This window comes from Cyclopterus lumpus, chromosome 9, assembly GCF_009769545.1.
Source record: "Cyclopterus lumpus isolate fCycLum1 chromosome 9, fCycLum1.pri, whole genome shotgun sequence".
Taxonomy (NCBI): domain Eukaryota; kingdom Metazoa; phylum Chordata; class Actinopteri; order Perciformes; family Cyclopteridae; genus Cyclopterus; species Cyclopterus lumpus.
The window spans coordinates 18,884,508-18,900,950 of record NC_046974.1 but is presented as its reverse complement, the minus strand read 5'-3'; the positions used below and the strand labels follow the sequence as shown (position 1 = coordinate 18,900,950).

Here is a 16,443-nt window from a genome sequence, read left to right as displayed (position 1 = left end):
ATTAATTCACAAGGTACCAGCATTTTGTTGCATAAAAAGGCGTTTTTAAAAAGTTTATCGTTTTTTATTGCAGCGTTAAGCTTAGCTCTAGTGAGGCGTTCCTTTAAACAATTAGCTTTATTCTGCAACAAGTTATCAAGGAGGCTTTTTAAAAAATTAAAAAAAAAAAAAGCCTGACTTCCCCTGTTGTCCATTGGGGGATCTGCACAAGTCAGCTCCCTGGCATGCGGCCGACATTCCTCATGTCATTAGGGTCAGAGCAGAGGATGCATTGTTCATCTTGGGATTGCATGTGAACATTTAAAGCCTCTTGACTGAACTCATCTTTTGCAAAAAGACAGTGAGGGAAGTCACAATACTGAAAAGTGTATCACTACATGCGTTTGTCATATTTTCTTTAAACAAACTACAGACAAGCTGTTGGCCATTTCATGCCTTCATCAGGTTTAGCAGTTGTCAAAAGAACTCAAGATAGCAGTTATTTTTTCAACATTTATTATCCCAAGTGCAGACAGTTAGATGCGTTTGCTTGTCCTTTTGTACACAATGCTGCCAAGAGTCATAGTCTGGGGAGAGGGGGTAAAAAAAAAAAAAAAGCTTAGAAATGCAAGTCATTATTATTCAAGAAGTCACAATGAGTTTTGACTACTTACATTGACGATTGTGTCTCCATCCAGTTCTGTGACGGACTCTATTCCCTTTAGGCAGACCTTCAGCTTGTTGCCATCACGCTGAACCGTCGCCTTAAAGAGGCAGAACAAGGTCAACGTGCCATTTTCTTACATTAAGAGTTCAGGTTTCTGCTTTCTTTTAGTGCCCTGGCTTACCTTAACCTTCTCCCCAGTGAGCGTCTCCAGCTCTGCCTCCTGGCCGATCTGGAAGGTGTTAGTGAGGACCTTGGAGCCAGTGGTGACGGACACTTTGAAGTGGTCACCAGTCTGCTCGATCTCAGAGACACTCTTGAGGTCTTTGCCTTTCTGGATGAGTTCGTCAGGGAGACCTCAAGACAGAAATGCAACTGGTTGAGAAACACCCCATTTACTAGCTCAACACAGCTAGACAAGCCAGCAAAACCTTTGGATTGCAAAACTTTTCATGTTACAACTTTTTTTGGGGTCAAATAACCCCAGAAACCCTCAAAACACTTTCAAAGCTCCTGGTTAAAAACCTTTAGGAAAGAGAGTTGCAAGCTCACCAATGGCCTTCATGAAAGCCTCAAAGTTCTCCTGAGACTCCAGCTGGTACTTTCCAGAAAAAGACATGGTGTCAAACATTGAAGGTAAGTAAGAGAAGTGATTGGCTGCCTGTTTTATACTCTCAAACTCCAGGGGTGAAAATCATTAACCACAGGTGTTTGACATCAAGCCAACTCCAGCCCACTTCCAGAACCACTGCAGATAAGGACTGAGAATTAAAGGGGTACTCGCTGACTAAACTAAAGTTAGGTAGCTCTTCATGCAGAGGAGAGGAAACATGCCTGTTACTTGGGGTTCACGCATAGAAGATTAAACAAAATACGCCGTTTCAGGAAAAATAAGAGGAAATGTTTCCCCTGATTTTACCAACAAAATTCAGCTCTCAGAGAAAAACATTGTCTCTTAAACTTCTGTGAAACTCTGAGAGGTGCACTGAAGAAGAGAAAAGGCGTAAAAGGGCATATAGAACAAAGGAAGGGAGAGGGAAAGCCGCAAAAAAACAGTGCAGTCAGCAGCTTTTGGGGTATGATTCATGTAATGCCTTTTGATGATATTATTACATTAAGATTTGTTTTTAAATGAAAGTTTCCCAGATCATGGGAAAAAAAGAGCGATCAAAACTTTAAAAGATTCAGTTTAGGTTAACAAGAAAAGAAAGTAGTTTTATATTCATAGTGTTAAAGTGCATATATATTATTGTGTAATATATTTGAAGTCTGATAAAAGAAACTTCTGCAGCTTTGCACTGCTTTATCTGTGTAATGATCCTTTACACTTTACTTAGGTCACAAGGTTCAAGATAAGATTTGAAAAAGAGATTCATGAGAGCAAGTAAAAAGAAAAGAAAAATGGATCAAAGGTGACCCCCATAACTATTGCAAAAGTGATATTGTGTCACTTGAGTTGCCACAATAACACCCACCCACCCACGCACGCACACACACACACACACACAAACACACAAACACACACACACACACAAACACACACCGCCATAACTATTGCATGTGAGGAACCCTTTGAATCCATTGGAAAAGATAAAGAGGACTGTGGTCTTTGTACATTGACATGGGAATAGAGAGTAACGCTGCAGCCCGATAAGCTTCATGCTGACTTGTCCTTTTGCTCCGTAGAGAAAACGATTCACAGGGTTCGAAAATGAAGCCACGTTTTAGTCAGGGGGGGATCTAACTGAAAAAAACCAACAACATTGAATGCTCTCTCAAAACTTTATTTCAACATGCAGATATCTAGGTGACCACTGTCAATATTCATCCCGCTTTTCATACATAAAAATATATTGACAAAGGCACTCTACATAGAGGCACTAGACATAGAGATACAACTATATGAACTACACAACTACAAGTCCCACGGCGTTTCTACAGCAGCAGCTCATTGGTGAACTCGATGGGGCGAATTGAGACCAGCCAGATGCAGGAGCCTGAGGATGATGTCACCGGGGTCGCTGCCTTCGAATTGGCCGTTCTGGTCATCTCCTTCCTCCTCGACGAGGCAGGATTGGTCCGTGGTGCAGCTTTCTGTAAAACGGTGAAGACAGAAACAAACAAAAGAGGAGTTATTGCTAAGAACTTAGTTGTGTGTTACTGCAGATGTGTTGTTATCAGGTTTGACCCAGGGCCGTATACCTTTTCAAAGGAAGAGAGCAAATGATCGCGTGACCTCATACGCAAAGACACAGTGCGTTGCTTATTTCTTTGTAAAGCAGGGATTTGTTCCACTGAGGTGAAACAAAGCTTGAAATACCATATAATCTACTAGAAAAGTAATCCTATATGGTGTGTAATAAGTACATTTACTCAAGTAATGTACTTGAAATCGAGGTTTGTTTAATCATTTTACTCTACTGCATTTCAGAGGAAAGTATTGTGGTCTTTACTCGACTAGATTTATTTGACAATGAGATGCTTTCCAGATTCAGATCTCAAACACTAATAATAAGCAAATAAATCCCAATGCTTTGTTGTACAGTCTATTAAACCACCCAATAGTAAATGAAAAAACTAGATTCAGCTGCAACTAGAACATTAAATTGCCATTTACATAGTGATGCAATGCAGTAACTAAGATCTAATGGTATAATAACTAACTCTGAAGGAGCCATTCAGCCTTATACTTTAAGTTAATGCTGCTGATAATACGTCTTGATTTAATCACTTTGTAAAGTTTGAAATACAGGACTTGACGGAGGGCTACTTTTACTCAAGAAAAGGTTCTGAATACTTCTTCTACCACTGCCAAATGTATTTCAGGACATCCTGACCTGCATCACAGCAGAGTCCTGAAGCAGCGCAGCGTCCTCCCTCAGATCCACAGGGTCTCCCTCCTGCCTGGCAGGGGGTGAGCAGGTAGGTCTCCTCCACGCAGCGAGCCGTTTCCGTAGAGCCCAGCAGGCAGCCGAGGCCCTCCCCGCAGCAGATATTCGGGCCGAAGCAGCGGCCCCTGTCTCCGGGTCCACAGGACATGCACTGGAGGACCAAATTATTGATTATTATAGCTGTTATTAAGAATATGGTGACGCAATTTAGCATAGTTTTTAGCATTTCATGTGAGCTAGGTATCCTTGAAGGGAAATTCCCTTTATTGTTATTCCTTTTTTCTTATTTAAGCATGAAAGTCCAAACATAAAAAGTTTTAGGAGATACTGTTTATTTAATTGTTGTCTACATCAAAGGTCAAAGGACAGAGGGTGTTGTAGGCTGTTCCGATTCTAAAACCCTTTTGGGCAATATGAAAAAAACCTCTTTGAATCTAGCAGACATTTGTCAGTTCATGATCTTTTTCGTATATATTGGTAAAAGCAGCTCACCTTTCGCAGCGGTGCATCCATGATGGACCTCTTCCCACCGATAGGACAGTTAGAGATGTAACACGCTGAACATAGAGACAGGAGAAAAAGTAGGCACACGGACACGGCAGCTCCAGTCATTTCTGCTGAGAAAGTGAAAGAAAGATGAAAAAGACAAAAAGTTAGTAGTTAACTCACAATTCTACAAAACCATCCACTGACCAGAAAATCTAGACACTAATCTGAAGAAGCAAAACTCACTTGTTGTTTAATCTCTTGACGTAGATGCGGTAGATGTGTTGCTTCCAGGTGCTCCTTGATGCTTCTTCTGTTCTTGGTGCCTCTGACATGTCTTATATACTTCCATAGCTTCTTCTGAGAGTGACACAGAAACCCAAAAGCCACTTAGAGATCCTTAATGAGCCCGTTTGAGTTACTATCACCTCCGGAAATGAAGCTGACCACTGGGCCGCCCGGGTCAAAAGGGCCAGGCAGTTCTGTGGCCCGGTTTGCTTCTTGCTCTTGAGAATTATTACAGGAGCGCTCGTGGTGCGTGACCGTGCATGTTAGAGAGGACAGGAAAGTCAGAGAGGTCAGGAAGTGAATGGGGAGATGGAATTTGAAGTATGAGGGGATACGTGTGTAGTACAAAATGAAATACATTATGAGGATTTTTCTTTGTAAAGCGGCAATCTCGAAGATTCTCGTTTGAATAAATACCAGTTAAAGCACCATATCGTCAAATGAGGTAACACAATGGAGATTGAGCCTATGGCCTACTGATGAAAGTACAGCAATCATTTCATTCAATCAATACATTAAAGGTTCCATAGTGCAAAATGTAAGACTTTCCCATAAAGCAGGTCTAAGTGCTATATAAATAATATGAAAGCATCAAAACGCTCAATTCATGGAGAAATACACCAAGCCAGCTTTCAGAAACTGAGCCTTTAAACGAGCCATTTGTATGTCACTATTTCACAGTTTTAAACTTCAACTTTCTAAATGTGGTTCCGTTTATTTACAGTCAGGTGACAGGAAGTAAACATAAATCAAATTTATATTTTACAATAAAGATGGGGGTATACAGTTGAAAAAAGCTGGTTTAAAAAAGGTCATGAGAAAAGATTGTCTCTGCACCTTGGCCTGCTGAAAACAAAAACAATGATGAGGAAACACATACACACACACACACACACACACACACACACAAACACACGCTACAGATATTATTTTCTATTAATAAAGTCCTTAATTTCTCGCAGAAATTGAGGGACACATTGTCCAGGTCTGAGGTTAATTGGTCTTATGGGCTAATTAACACAGCTAATGATCGGCCACAGACCATAAAAGACAGTTTCCCCGTTTCAATGATATGAGCTAAATTACTGCCGCTCACTCCTCGATCCACTAACTGCCACCTCATCTCTATTAAAAATAAATTCAAAACGTTGTCTATGTTTGCTAACTTCTGAGCCAAGAGAGGGGAGAGGGACATTGAGGCAGGCTGACATCACTTTCTGATTGGTTGTCATCTGCCACTCAGACAATGGGCCACTCTTGCCTCCTAGTGGCTGTGGTGACACTTTTAACCTTTTCTTCGTCTGTGACTGTTTTTTTTTTTTTTTTTTTTAAATATACAATACAATACAATATAATAAAATAGCAGGGCATGTTACATTTAAGAATTTAAATAATAAAGGAAATGAAAATGTAAAAAATCAAATCAAAATGAAAGTGTAAAAATGAAAGTGTATACAGTGTCTCTAAAGTATAAAGTGACAGCGGTGCAAGGCTTATTGTTGATCAGTTTGATAGTCTAATAGCAGTGGGCAGGAATGTTCTCCTGTATCAGGAATGTAGGAATGTTCTCCTGTATCTGTAATGTTCTCCTGTATCAGGAATGTTCTCCTGTATCTGTAATGTTCTCCTGTATCAGGAATGCTCTCCTGTATCTGGAATGCTCTCCTGTATCTGGAATGTTCTCCTGTATCAGGAATGTTCTGCTGTATCAGGAATGTTCTCCTGTATCAGGAATGCTCTCCTGTATCTGGAATGTTCTCCTGTATAAGGAATGTTCTCCTGTATCAGGAATGTTCTCCTGTATAAGGAATGTTCTCCTGTATCTGGAATGTTCTCCTGTATAAGGAATGTTCTCCTGTATCAGGAATGTTCTCCTGTATCTGTCCTTGTGACAGCGGAGCTGAAGCAGTCTGTTGGAGAACGTGCTCCGCTGTCCCTGCAGTAGGTATATAACAGGAGCACCAAACACAAGGTTCTAAAAATGGCCATAGAGAGAGAAGAAAGAAAGAAGAACTTAACACCAAATGTTTCACAGAGGTGGTGTTTTCTCTTCGTTATAGATTAGATTTTACATTATTCATCCCCATAGTGCAAAGCCACTGTATGATACACAATATGCACCTAACCGACTAACCATTAACTTCATCTGCTGCAACCTAAAATACCTGAAGTAAATCTCAAAGATATGAAATCAGTCATTACTAACATGCACTTCTTTGAGCTGTGTTTCTAACAGACTGAGATCCTCTTCCATCGCTCCACTTCACAGCTGCCAAACATTCCAACTGCATTGTTTTCTTCTGCAACATCACATCTCGCCATTCCTCCAAAAGCTGTGCAAAATCCCTATTTCATAGAGAAATGGAGAGATGTCTATCTAGTGTTTCCTTATTTTTCTGCAGGAAGGCACTAGGCTTGTTGACTTCCTCTCCCCTCCCTTCCTTCCTTCTCTCCGAAGGTACTCATCTGAAAAATGAGAACAAAGTGATTGTTCCTGTTCTCTTTCTTAAGTCACTTCAAATGCTATCCGTGGACGGGCGGCTCATTGTCAGGAGGGTTGCAGTCCGAGCAGGAGGGAGAGAAACGCAGGTACCAGGTACAGGTACAACAACAGCAGCAGCTGCAGCAATTCAGCCAAACACACTCGGCTCCACTCAACTGGTGAGTTCCCCCCCCCCACTCACACACACACACACACACACACTTACATGGCACTGGCTGGCATATGAGGAGGGGCTTCAGCTTTTAATGGATGTAATGCACAGTGTGGCAAAGTGTAGCCTGGGGGTCTTTGCACGGTGCATCTTCAGTGCGAGATGTGAAGAGGATAAAAGACCAGGTTCTTTCTAGGGGAGCGTTTGAAACTCACTGACAGGGAATCATTGGCAATTTCAGTGTGCATCTGAAAGTGCTTCAACATCTTTGGAAGAGGCAGAATGACATTCTTCTTGCATTCTGCATGTGGTGTATGTACTTGTGTCGCTGTAGCGTGTATTTCCATTATTTATTGATATGGAGTGAAATTCCTTGTTCTCAGAGAGATGTTTTTTTGTTTTTGTGGAAACAATATGACACTGAACTATATGAAATGTGAATGTATCTGTCTGATCTTCCTCTAATGGCACTTTTCAAGAGAAAAAAAGAACTAAATATTACATTTTTCAGCATCTAAATGAGAATCTGCAGCTTCTCTTTGCTTTTCTTTTAGGTTTTGATCAGACAAAACAAGACATTGATGACAAGATATCACTTTGTATTTTTAAGAAATTTAAACTAGTATTTTCTGACCAAACAATGAAACGATTGTTTGCGATCAGAACACTCTGCAGATTAATCAACTTTGAAAATAATCTGCAGTTGTATTTTTTCTGCATTATGGAATGGAGAGTGTAGTTGCAGCACATGCAACAACCAACAGAAAAACAACATGTAGCAGACAGTAAAGTATAACTATGCTTCAGTGGATTGATATGGATCTCAGTAGCTTCTCATTGATAAGCACCGAGCTATTTAAAGGAACAGAATAGATGCATACTGCTAAGCACATTTCAGATGGCATGCAGAAGTAAGACAGTTCCCTTCCGAGCGTCACTTTTTCACCCATGACCATCATCTACACTGAAGTATACGCACATACGCATTGCAGTGGCGATGTTATTCATAGCTGTGACATGTTAACATTTCACAGTTTTAAACGTATCAGTTATCTAATCGACCACTGACTTCAGGCTTCTCACAGAGATACAGATTAAATCATCCCGTACAGCATTATCAGTGGAGGAGAAAAGGGGAAGTTATTCCTGGCTATCAGTGCAAAAAAAATGAAATGAGATGAACAGAGAACAGAGCAGAGAGAAAACGACATGGAGAAGTGAAAAGTGTGCGGGAGGTGGAGGTGAACATTTCACAGATAACTTCCTACTTTCAGGAGAGGAGGAGATCTGTGAGAATAAAAAGAAGTGAAAGGTTTCAGGTTGAACACTGGAAGGTGTGGCCGTCAACACAAGACTGTCCAGTTACATCACTTCCACAGAAACCTTCAGAGACGCAGTTTCACATCAGAAAAAGAAACCAGATCGGAATCTTTGGAAAAACCTTTGTTCAAGTTTGTGTCTCTTTTGGAGCACTTGTACTTTACTTGGGTATTTCTTTTTTATGATACTTTATCTCCGACTCTAAATACTGTACTTTTTACTACACACAATTTATGTAACAGAAAGCTATAATGCATTTTCAGATTAAGTTTTCACACAAGACATATGATGATCTTGAAATATACAATTGTTAAAGATTATTTCAGTGATTGACAACTTTTGACCGAAAAAGGTCCCTTTATCAAAGAGACATTTACTCATAAAATCTTAGCAGGTTGAATTTAAATATCTGTTCAAGAACCAAAGAGGAAAAAGTATCCAATATTTCACATAAAAAAGCAAAGATACGGTTTTTTGTATAAGTCATCTAATCATCACCCATTACAATGTTTCTTGTGACACGCTCCATCATCAACAGTAAATAATCAATTGTAATATATTTTACTATATCAGCCACTGGAGCTATTTTCCTGCAGAACAATTACTTTTACTTACTCTACTTACTCTTACTTAACAGAGTACCTTCACATTGTGGTATTGCGACATCTACATAAGTAAAGGATCTGAATACTTCCTCCACCACTGTAACCACGTATTGTACTCTTTCTAATGCAGAGAGAAGATGGAAACGGACAGAGTGAATTTCTCACCAGCAAGAAGGTCACCCCTCAGAGATGAGCTAAGACAAATATCTCCGCTGAGTTTCTACCTAAGCCCACCTCCGCTCAACATTAAGCCCCCAAAATTCTCCCCTCCCAGATACCCCAGCATGTCACCCAGCAGAGACTATAGCGCGTTCAGCACCCCCGCCTTCTTTTCCATGCTTGGTCCCAGTTACGCCCAAAAGGAAGGATCCCAAAAACGCAAAAGAACTCCTCTCAAAGTAGACGCCCAAGGAGGTGAATCTCCTGACAGAGGAGTTGAGGAGGCAGACAAAAGCCACAGTAAGAAGACGGTGCACCTCTCCCACATCCCCTTCTCTCTCCTCCCTCACCTTATCCCCTCCCCACCTCCTAAGCCCATCCCCGGTATGATCGAGCTAAACACACTGCAGCTTCATCACAGATCACCAGGTATTAATCTACCTGTGCAGGTGAAACAGGAGCCTCTCAGTCCTTCCCCTGTTTGGCCTCCCTCTCCTCTCCTCCTCCATCCTCCCTACTTCCCACCTCTCCACCACAGCCTCCTCCCATACCCCTTCTTCATGCTCGGGCCCGCCATGCACCTCTCCCCTGGTTCTTTCTACCCAAGAGAGGACCTTCGCCCCGGGCATCGTGGACGTGAAGGACCCCCTCGGGGTGCAACGACCAGTGCTGAAAAGCTCGGTCTCAACGTCCACGTCGACGACAGTTATTATGTAGAAGTAGGCGGAGGCCAGAAGAGATGGAAGTGTCGCATGTGTGAGAAGTCCTACACCTCCAAGTACAACCTGGTAACGCACATCCTCGGGCACAACGGCATCAAGCCACATGGATGCCACCTGTGTGGGAAGCTGTTTAAGCAGCTGAGCCACCTGCACACACACCTGCTCACCCACCAGGGCATGAGGCCCCACAAGTGCCAGGTGTGTCACAAGGCCTTCACTCAGACCAGCCACCTGAAGAGACACATGATGCAGCACAGCGATGTGAAGCCATACAGGTAGATGTTTTAAGACAGGTGCATATTTTCAACTGTCCTCTTTTTACGCTGATCTTTGACGAACTTTATCTGCCCCTCCAGCTGCAGTGTGTGCGGTAGAGGTTTCGCTTACCCCAGTGAGCTTCGCGCTCACGAGCTGAAGCACGACAAAGGACAGGAGAACGTTTGTGTGGAGTGCGGGCTGGATTTTCCTACACTGGCCCAGCTGAAGAGGCATTTGACCGCCCACCGCGGCCCCACCTTGTACAGGTGAGCACAAAACTGGTTCTTCCCTTTGATGAAACGTCGTGATTGTATTCGTAACGCAACAGTTGGACATTTTGGGAAATACTTTTAGTTGTTTTTCTTGACAAAAGATAGACACCAATCTGGTCTGTCCACTAAATATGAAGCTCCAGCTAGTTATCTTAGCTTAGCATACATATGGAAATGTGGAGTAGCATGGCTCAGTGCAATGGTAACAAAATGTACCACATGATCCCACGTAGACAACCATGTGTTTAATATGCACTTGTATTTAGCGGCATATTTACAGTACAAACATTACAGAGTGGTATCGATCTTCTCATCTAATTCAGACAGCAAACACGTGTCCCAAAATGTTGAATTACTGCTTTAACAGTCAAGATGTATATCTGTCTGAATAAAGAGGTTAACCGTAGAGGCTACATCTTGTACCTGCAGGTGTGCAGAGTGCCAGAAGACGTTCCAGTACCCGAGCCAGCTTCAGAACCACATGATGAAACACAAAGACATCAGACCGTACATCTGCAGCGAGTGTGGGATGGAGTTCATCCAGTCACACCACCTGAAACAGCACACGCTCACTCACAAAGTAGGTTTAACACAGCATTTTGTCATTTTTTGATAGCCGTGGGTTGCGATGGCTCAAATTGTTTTCTTCTTCTGCTTCTAACATGTTATTTTGGCAGCTGTCTCAACGCAATTTCCCCTGACAATCTGGCTTCTGAAGCTATTTTTCACACCTTATTTTCATCCTTATTTTCACTTTACAAACTTGATTCTACACTGTTTGACGTATCAAATAAACTGTAGTATGGGAAGTAGTATGATGTTTACACTGAGGTACATGTTGAAACCCAAGTCTTCTGATGTCTTCATATCATTTCATACAAATTTCATACAAAAACACATTTGGTATCTTTGGAAACTTTGGGATCGCCACAATTTTTTAAAATAAAGAGGCTAAAATAAAGATCAGTGGGGTTAAATTGACCTAAGATTTTAAACAGCAGACTGCTGACCACATTGCTCACATCACTACCTCCACATTCTCTCGTTCTTCAGGGCGTGAAGGAGCACAAGTGTCGCATCTGTGGTCGTGAGTTCACCCTGTTGGCAAACATGAAACGCCACGTCCTCATCCACACCAACATTCGAGCCTACCAGTGCCACATGTGCTTCAAGAGTTTTGTCCAAAAACAAACTCTGAAGGCTCACATGATCGTCCACTCGGACATCAAGCCCTATAAATGCAAGGTTGGTCACATTTTTCATGTCCAATGGGGCTCTTTGGGTTTTGTTTGGTCTTCAATTCCTCTTTCGCTCTCTAAGGGAAGGATAAGTTAGCACGTATAGTTAGCTTAGCTTAGCATACAGACTAGAAACAGGGGTAATCAGCTAGCCTAGCTCTGTCCAAAGACAAAAGAAATTCATCAGCACCTCCAAAGCTCAGAAGTCGTTACACAAATCAAACTGTAAACTTAGAGCTATGGCTAGCTCGTTCCCCTTGTTTCTATTCTTTGGGATAAGGTAACCAGCCGCTGGTTAATCTTTGTGTGTAAAAATATAATGCTTAATGTTATGCGTCTGACATAATAATAGTATTAATTCTTCTCTTCTCAGCTTTGGCGAAATAAGCAAATAAGTGTATTTCACAACAAGCTACTCTTTTTAATATTTACTGATTCTACTGTGAGGGGTTTGGATAAAGGCATTGAGACTCCAGGTGCTACCTTTATTGAAAACTTAATTAACCAATGTGTATTTATTGATAATCATAGCCGATAGCTTTTAATATGTTGTGGTAGCTGCTATTTAAGGATTTCCCCACTTTTCTGGAGAGATTGGACTAAGACGAGGACCAGATAGGAGAGAGGCTTTTGGCCGTAGGAGCCTCCTTGTCCATAGGAAGGATATCGCCGCACAAACTGCCTCTCTAACAATGGCCTCCCCAGCCTCCCCGGAGAAAAGGGCCCTCAAATAGATTTCATCTCGCTTTCTCTGCTGCTGGAGGGAGCTTCCTGTTTTCTCACGGTCCTCTTGGACAGTTTACAGTCCCTCTCTCCTCCTGAAGGAAAGGACCACCCTAATAAAAAAGAATGCAGAGGAAGGACAGCGGACAGCGCAGGAGTTGCCCTTCCCTGTTCTCCTCCTGGCCCAGTCTCGATGTTGCTTCCTCTCTCTTTCTGTTTTTCTTGTGTGTGTGTGTGTGTGTGTGTGTGTGTATGTGTGTGTGTCAGGGAGTGAGAGAGAGAGACAGAGGGGGGAAGACAAAGAGGAAAGGAGGAAAACAACGATAGGAGGAGGGTGTGTGTCTGACTGCCTGCACATTCATTCATGATTACGTGTCGCTCAGTCTGCACAAATTAGCCATCTAACAAAGGAGATTTGGCAGGGAAAGAAAAAAATAGGTGGATGGTGTTGGCCTATTGTGTTTGCTTCCCCGAATAGTATTTACGACAGTCAGTGGTGGAAAGTAATCAAGTACTGCGCTTCCATGCTATTTTGCTTGTGCTTCACTTGTGCGTGACCATTTTGTGCTATTTCTTTTACTTCTACTGCATTTCAGAGGGAAATAATTACATTTGTATTCACTCAACGACATTTATCTGCTTGCCATAGAGCAGATATAAATTAGATATGATAATTTCTCTTTGACTAAACTGGTATATAAAGTAGTCAAAATTAGCCGCACCACAGCCAATTACACAGTCTGTGTCATGATATAGCACTTTGAAAAGGGGGAATTCTGGGAAATATATCTAACGGCGGGAGTCAGATGAAATTATACCACTCTGACGTCTGTATATTAAATGTGTCGCTTGAGCCAGCAGCTAATTAGCTTATTTTAGCATACAGACTGGAAACCGCTATAGCACCAGCGGAGACTCCAGGAAGCTGCTGTGCTCTGCTGAGTTGCAATGAATTTTACGTCAGCCATGTAAAAATGTCAAGTCGCTTATATGGCTCCATACATTTCTCTCCCTTTGTCTCTCAGCTTTGTGGGAAGGAGTTCAACAGGATGCACAACCTAATGGGCCACATGCATCTCCACTCAGACAGCAAACCCTTCAAATGCCTTTACTGCCCGAGCAAGTTCACGCTGAAGGGAAACCTCACCAGACACATGAAGGTCAAACACGGCGTCATGGACAGAGGGCTGAATGAAAGATGTAAGGAAATACATACTGTCGTTGATTTTTTATTTTATTTTTACACTGTGTAATTAATAATTTTTTTTGACTTCAGTGTTTCGGCGACGAGGGCGATTCTGCATGACCACTCCCCTGGGCCTCCTCACCCGCTTCAGCCAAGAGGAGCCGTTTGACCTTTCCCAGAAGCCCCCGGGCCTGCCCGGCCTCCGTCTCTCCCAGTCGGATGGCGAGAGCGTCCCTGGAAGCTCGTGTCAGGAGGAGGATGAGGAGAGTTTGTACAGAAGGAGCCAGTACAGCCCTGAGGTGGACCAACACCAGGTGGCATGCGAGGACCAGTACATGGCTGAGCTGGAGGAGAGAGGGCAGGGGTCTCCAGCTGAGATAAGGCCAGAGGAGAAGCAGAACGAAATGTGTCAGCAGAGTTCAGATGAACGGAGGGAGTCAGCCGCAGAGGGACACTCTGTGGATCCCAGAGGTGAGCAGGCGCACCCCTTACAGTCAGAAGAGACATCCGAGATGGTGAAATAAATGCATCGCTCACGCACATGTGAGTTGATGGGAGTAACGGGCCCTACGGGATGAAGAAGAGTCGTAACAATGAGACAAAGAATGAGAACAAGATGCAGGTTTTAGGGAAGACGGTTTGTTTTTGTGACAGGAAGGTGAAGTAAAGTGCGTCTGTGTCTAACTGAAACTGATCATGTGGTTTAGTAGCCGAAAAAACGAAAAAAGGAAAGATGAACATGTTTATTGACCGAAACAGTGAAGTAACTGAAGTACAAAGCTGTGAAGCGTAATGCATGTACTGAACATATCATACACTGATTAATAGTCACTGACAGAAGATTAATGTGCATTCATGATTGGATAAGTATGATTAAGTGAATAATGAGTGAATAAAAATGCAAATGTTTTTTTACAAATAATTTTGCAATATTGACTGAAATATGCAATTTTTTAACTTTGACTGTCTTTTAAATGTATGAATCTATGATATACAATTTTTAAAATCTGTCATTCCTTAAACCATTGTGCATGGGTTTGGGTTATTTAGTTTAGTTTTTAGTTTAGTTTGTTTGTGGGACATTGTGTTTTTGACAGACATGACAAAGCTTGAGTTTTTCAAATCTCTGGTTTCTTTAAGAAATAAACTGTGATTTTGTTTTTTTACGTCTAATGTTTAGATTGAAAAGAAATCTATATGTCTTTGTTAGTTCAGTTTTGGGGGGATGTTTCAATTGTACGGCAGTGTAATGGTGGTCACCTGAATGTGATTCTGCTAATACAAAAATAAAAGCTTGACACATGAACCCGTCAAATGAACCTGCTGTTTTTGCGTTTGGACGCCTCATAAACAAGAGCGTTTTGAAAGAATATAAAACCAGCCATTGATTGCTGTGAGTTTCAAAAAGCTTGGCTCTCTGCTTCTCCTTCAAAGCAGAGGAAGAGGAAGAGAAAGCACCTCTCCCCTTCTCTCTTTCAGGTTGCGATCAAACAGCAGCGACGGACACAGTGGGTGTCCCAGACAAAGGCTTTATATGTCTGTCTGACTCAGAATAAAAGCATTGTTTCTGCTCATTGCAGAAGCCTCGCAGAAAACAGAAATTCTCTGAGAATGACAGAGGTTGTTTTTTTAATAACAAAGAAGATACATTATCATACAGTGCATCTTTTCTTGTATCTCATGAAGTAAATTGGCATTTATTCACTGTGTTTCAACCTGACGCCCAGCCCACCGGGCTGTGGCATCAGTGTATACCTCACTGTGCCAGTTCAGGTAAACAGTGAGCCCTTTTCTTGTCAGATGAAATGCAGAACAGCAGCTTCTCCATTTCTACCAGTGACGACCACCGTGTCCCACGGGGCGAAACTGCAAACAGTTTGAGGAAGTTCTCACATCCTCCTCCTCTTTCCTTTCCTCACCTACACGTTTCAATCCCAACCACAAGCTCGGAGAGGAGCCCGCAGTTGGTTGTCACCGTCTACTGGAATCAGCTCCTCTGAGCAGCATTGTGTTGTGCAATCTCTGAGGAACAACACTTGAGCGACCACAGCTCAGAAACTTGAGGCAGGATGGTGTTCACGAGGTCTTTCTGTCCCTCCTGTGTGTTTTTAACGAACTGAAACTTTAGACATCGTGAGAATACAAAGACCAAGACACGCGGGAGAACAGGTAGATACTGATGGTACATGAATCCTGTGGTAGAAGAATACAACAACAATCATAACCATGAAAGATAGTCTTACTAGGAAAAAGACAATTTAAGATTTGTGAATCATTATCATCATTAACATTATTTAAATAATTTTAACTCAACTAAAGCTGTAAAATAGAGTTGATGTACACATCTACTGTGACACACGCTGTGGTTGGCCTTAAACATATAGAAATAAAAACGTTATCTACGTTGTCTATATATATATATATATATATATATATATATATATATATATATATATATATATATTCAATATCTACTAGAAGAGGTTAAAGCTATCTAAAACATATTTCAACAATTTTGTTTTGTATTTTAGATAATAACCTTTATATATACGTTTGCCACATTAAAACAAATATATAACCGCACTAGAGGCAAAGAATAAGAACCTTAGGGGGCTTTTTTCCATCTTCATGCACATAATTTATATGTTGTTTGTTTTCAACTTAAAAGCAGAACAACAGTTATATGCAGTCACTACATCCAATAGTGCTCTTAATGCTGGAAAAAAAGATACCCCGACTAAACGACTCGCATCATGTGTTTTTGTGTCACCTTCCTTTCTGTCTATCTATTCAGACACTTATTCAGACACTGTGTCATGTACTATAATATGTGATGCTACGGATGTCAAATAAAAAAAGGAGCAGACAAGATGGGCATGTAACTAAGCTACTGAAAACAAATACATCTGAATTCTTTGTATCACTGGACCACAAACAAACACTGTTTCAGATGAGTGAAGAGGTTTTAGATATAACAACTGATCGCTCACTAAGTATT

The 16,443-nt window shown here is 41.7% G+C and overlaps 3 protein-coding genes across 3 annotated transcripts; 1 reads left to right on the top strand and 2 right to left on the bottom strand.

The window, feature by feature from the left end:
* Nucleotides 1-458: 458 nt before the first annotated feature.
* Nucleotides 459-1,287, bottom strand: LOC117736754 (fatty acid-binding protein, liver-type-like). Its single transcript, XM_034542290.1, has 4 exons — nucleotides 1,196-1,287; nucleotides 828-1,000; nucleotides 654-743; nucleotides 459-566 (listed from the first exon to the last, which is right to left on the bottom strand). Exons 1-4 carry the CDS (start codon nucleotides 1,272-1,274, stop codon nucleotides 516-518), a joined length of 393 nt encoding a protein of 130 aa, XP_034398181.1. The 5' UTR covers nucleotides 1,275-1,287; the 3' UTR covers nucleotides 459-515.
* A 1,304-nt stretch (nucleotides 1,288-2,591) lies between these two features.
* On the bottom strand, nucleotides 2,592-6,627 carry oxt (oxytocin). The gene is made up of 5 exons (XM_034542287.1): nucleotides 6,515-6,627; nucleotides 4,267-4,380; nucleotides 4,027-4,151; nucleotides 3,481-3,685; nucleotides 2,592-2,737 (listed from the first exon to the last, which is right to left on the bottom strand). The coding sequence occupies exons 3-5, from the start codon at nucleotides 4,144-4,146 to the stop codon at nucleotides 2,592-2,594; spliced, it is 471 nt and encodes a 156-aa protein (XP_034398178.1). The 5' UTR covers nucleotides 4,147-4,151; nucleotides 4,267-4,380; nucleotides 6,515-6,627.
* Nucleotides 6,628-6,854: 227 nt separating this feature from the next.
* znf366 (zinc finger protein 366) lies at nucleotides 6,855-14,736 on the top strand. The gene is made up of 7 exons (XM_034542273.1): nucleotides 6,855-6,969; nucleotides 9,018-10,043; nucleotides 10,125-10,292; nucleotides 10,728-10,878; nucleotides 11,352-11,543; nucleotides 13,285-13,459; nucleotides 13,536-14,736. The coding sequence occupies exons 2-7, from the start codon at nucleotides 9,025-9,027 to the stop codon at nucleotides 13,967-13,969; spliced, it is 2,139 nt and encodes a 712-aa protein (XP_034398164.1). The 5' UTR covers nucleotides 6,855-6,969; nucleotides 9,018-9,024; the 3' UTR covers nucleotides 13,970-14,736.
* The last annotated feature ends 1,707 nt before the right edge of the window (nucleotides 14,737-16,443 follow it).

Bases quoted from the DNA above. Each gene is read 5' to 3' on its own strand.
- oxt (XM_034542287.1), bottom strand. From the start codon at position 4,146: ATGACTGGAGCTGCCGTGTCCGTGTGCCTACTTTTTCTCCTGTCTCTA. The intron at 3,686-4,026 runs GTGAGCTGCTTT...TTGGTCCTCCAG, and splicing joins TGGATGCACCGCTGCGAAAG to TGCATGTCCTGTGGACCCGG. The intron at 2,738-3,480 runs GTCAGGATGTCC...ACCGTTTTACAG, and splicing joins AGGACTCTGCTGTGATGCAG to AAAGCTGCACCACGGACCAA.
- LOC117736754 (XM_034542290.1), bottom strand. From the start codon at position 1,274: ATGTTTGACACCATGTCTTTTTCTGGAAAGTACCAGCTGGAGTCTCAG. The intron at 1,001-1,195 runs GTGAGCTTGCAA...TTCTGTCTTGAG, and splicing joins GGCTTTCATGAAGGCCATTG to GTCTCCCTGACGAACTCATC. The intron at 567-653 runs GTAAGTAGTCAA...CCCTCTCCCCAG, and splicing joins ATGGAGACACAATCGTCAAT to ACTATGACTCTTGGCAGCAT.
- znf366 (XM_034542273.1), top strand. From the start codon at position 9,025: ATGGAAACGGACAGAGTGAATTTCTCACCAGCAAGAAGGTCACCCCTC. The intron at 11,544-13,284 runs GTTGGTCACATT...TTTGTCTCTCAG, and splicing joins TCAAGCCCTATAAATGCAAG to CTTTGTGGGAAGGAGTTCAA. The intron at 13,460-13,535 runs GTAAGGAAATAC...TTTTGACTTCAG, and splicing joins CAGAGGGCTGAATGAAAGAT to TGTTTCGGCGACGAGGGCGA.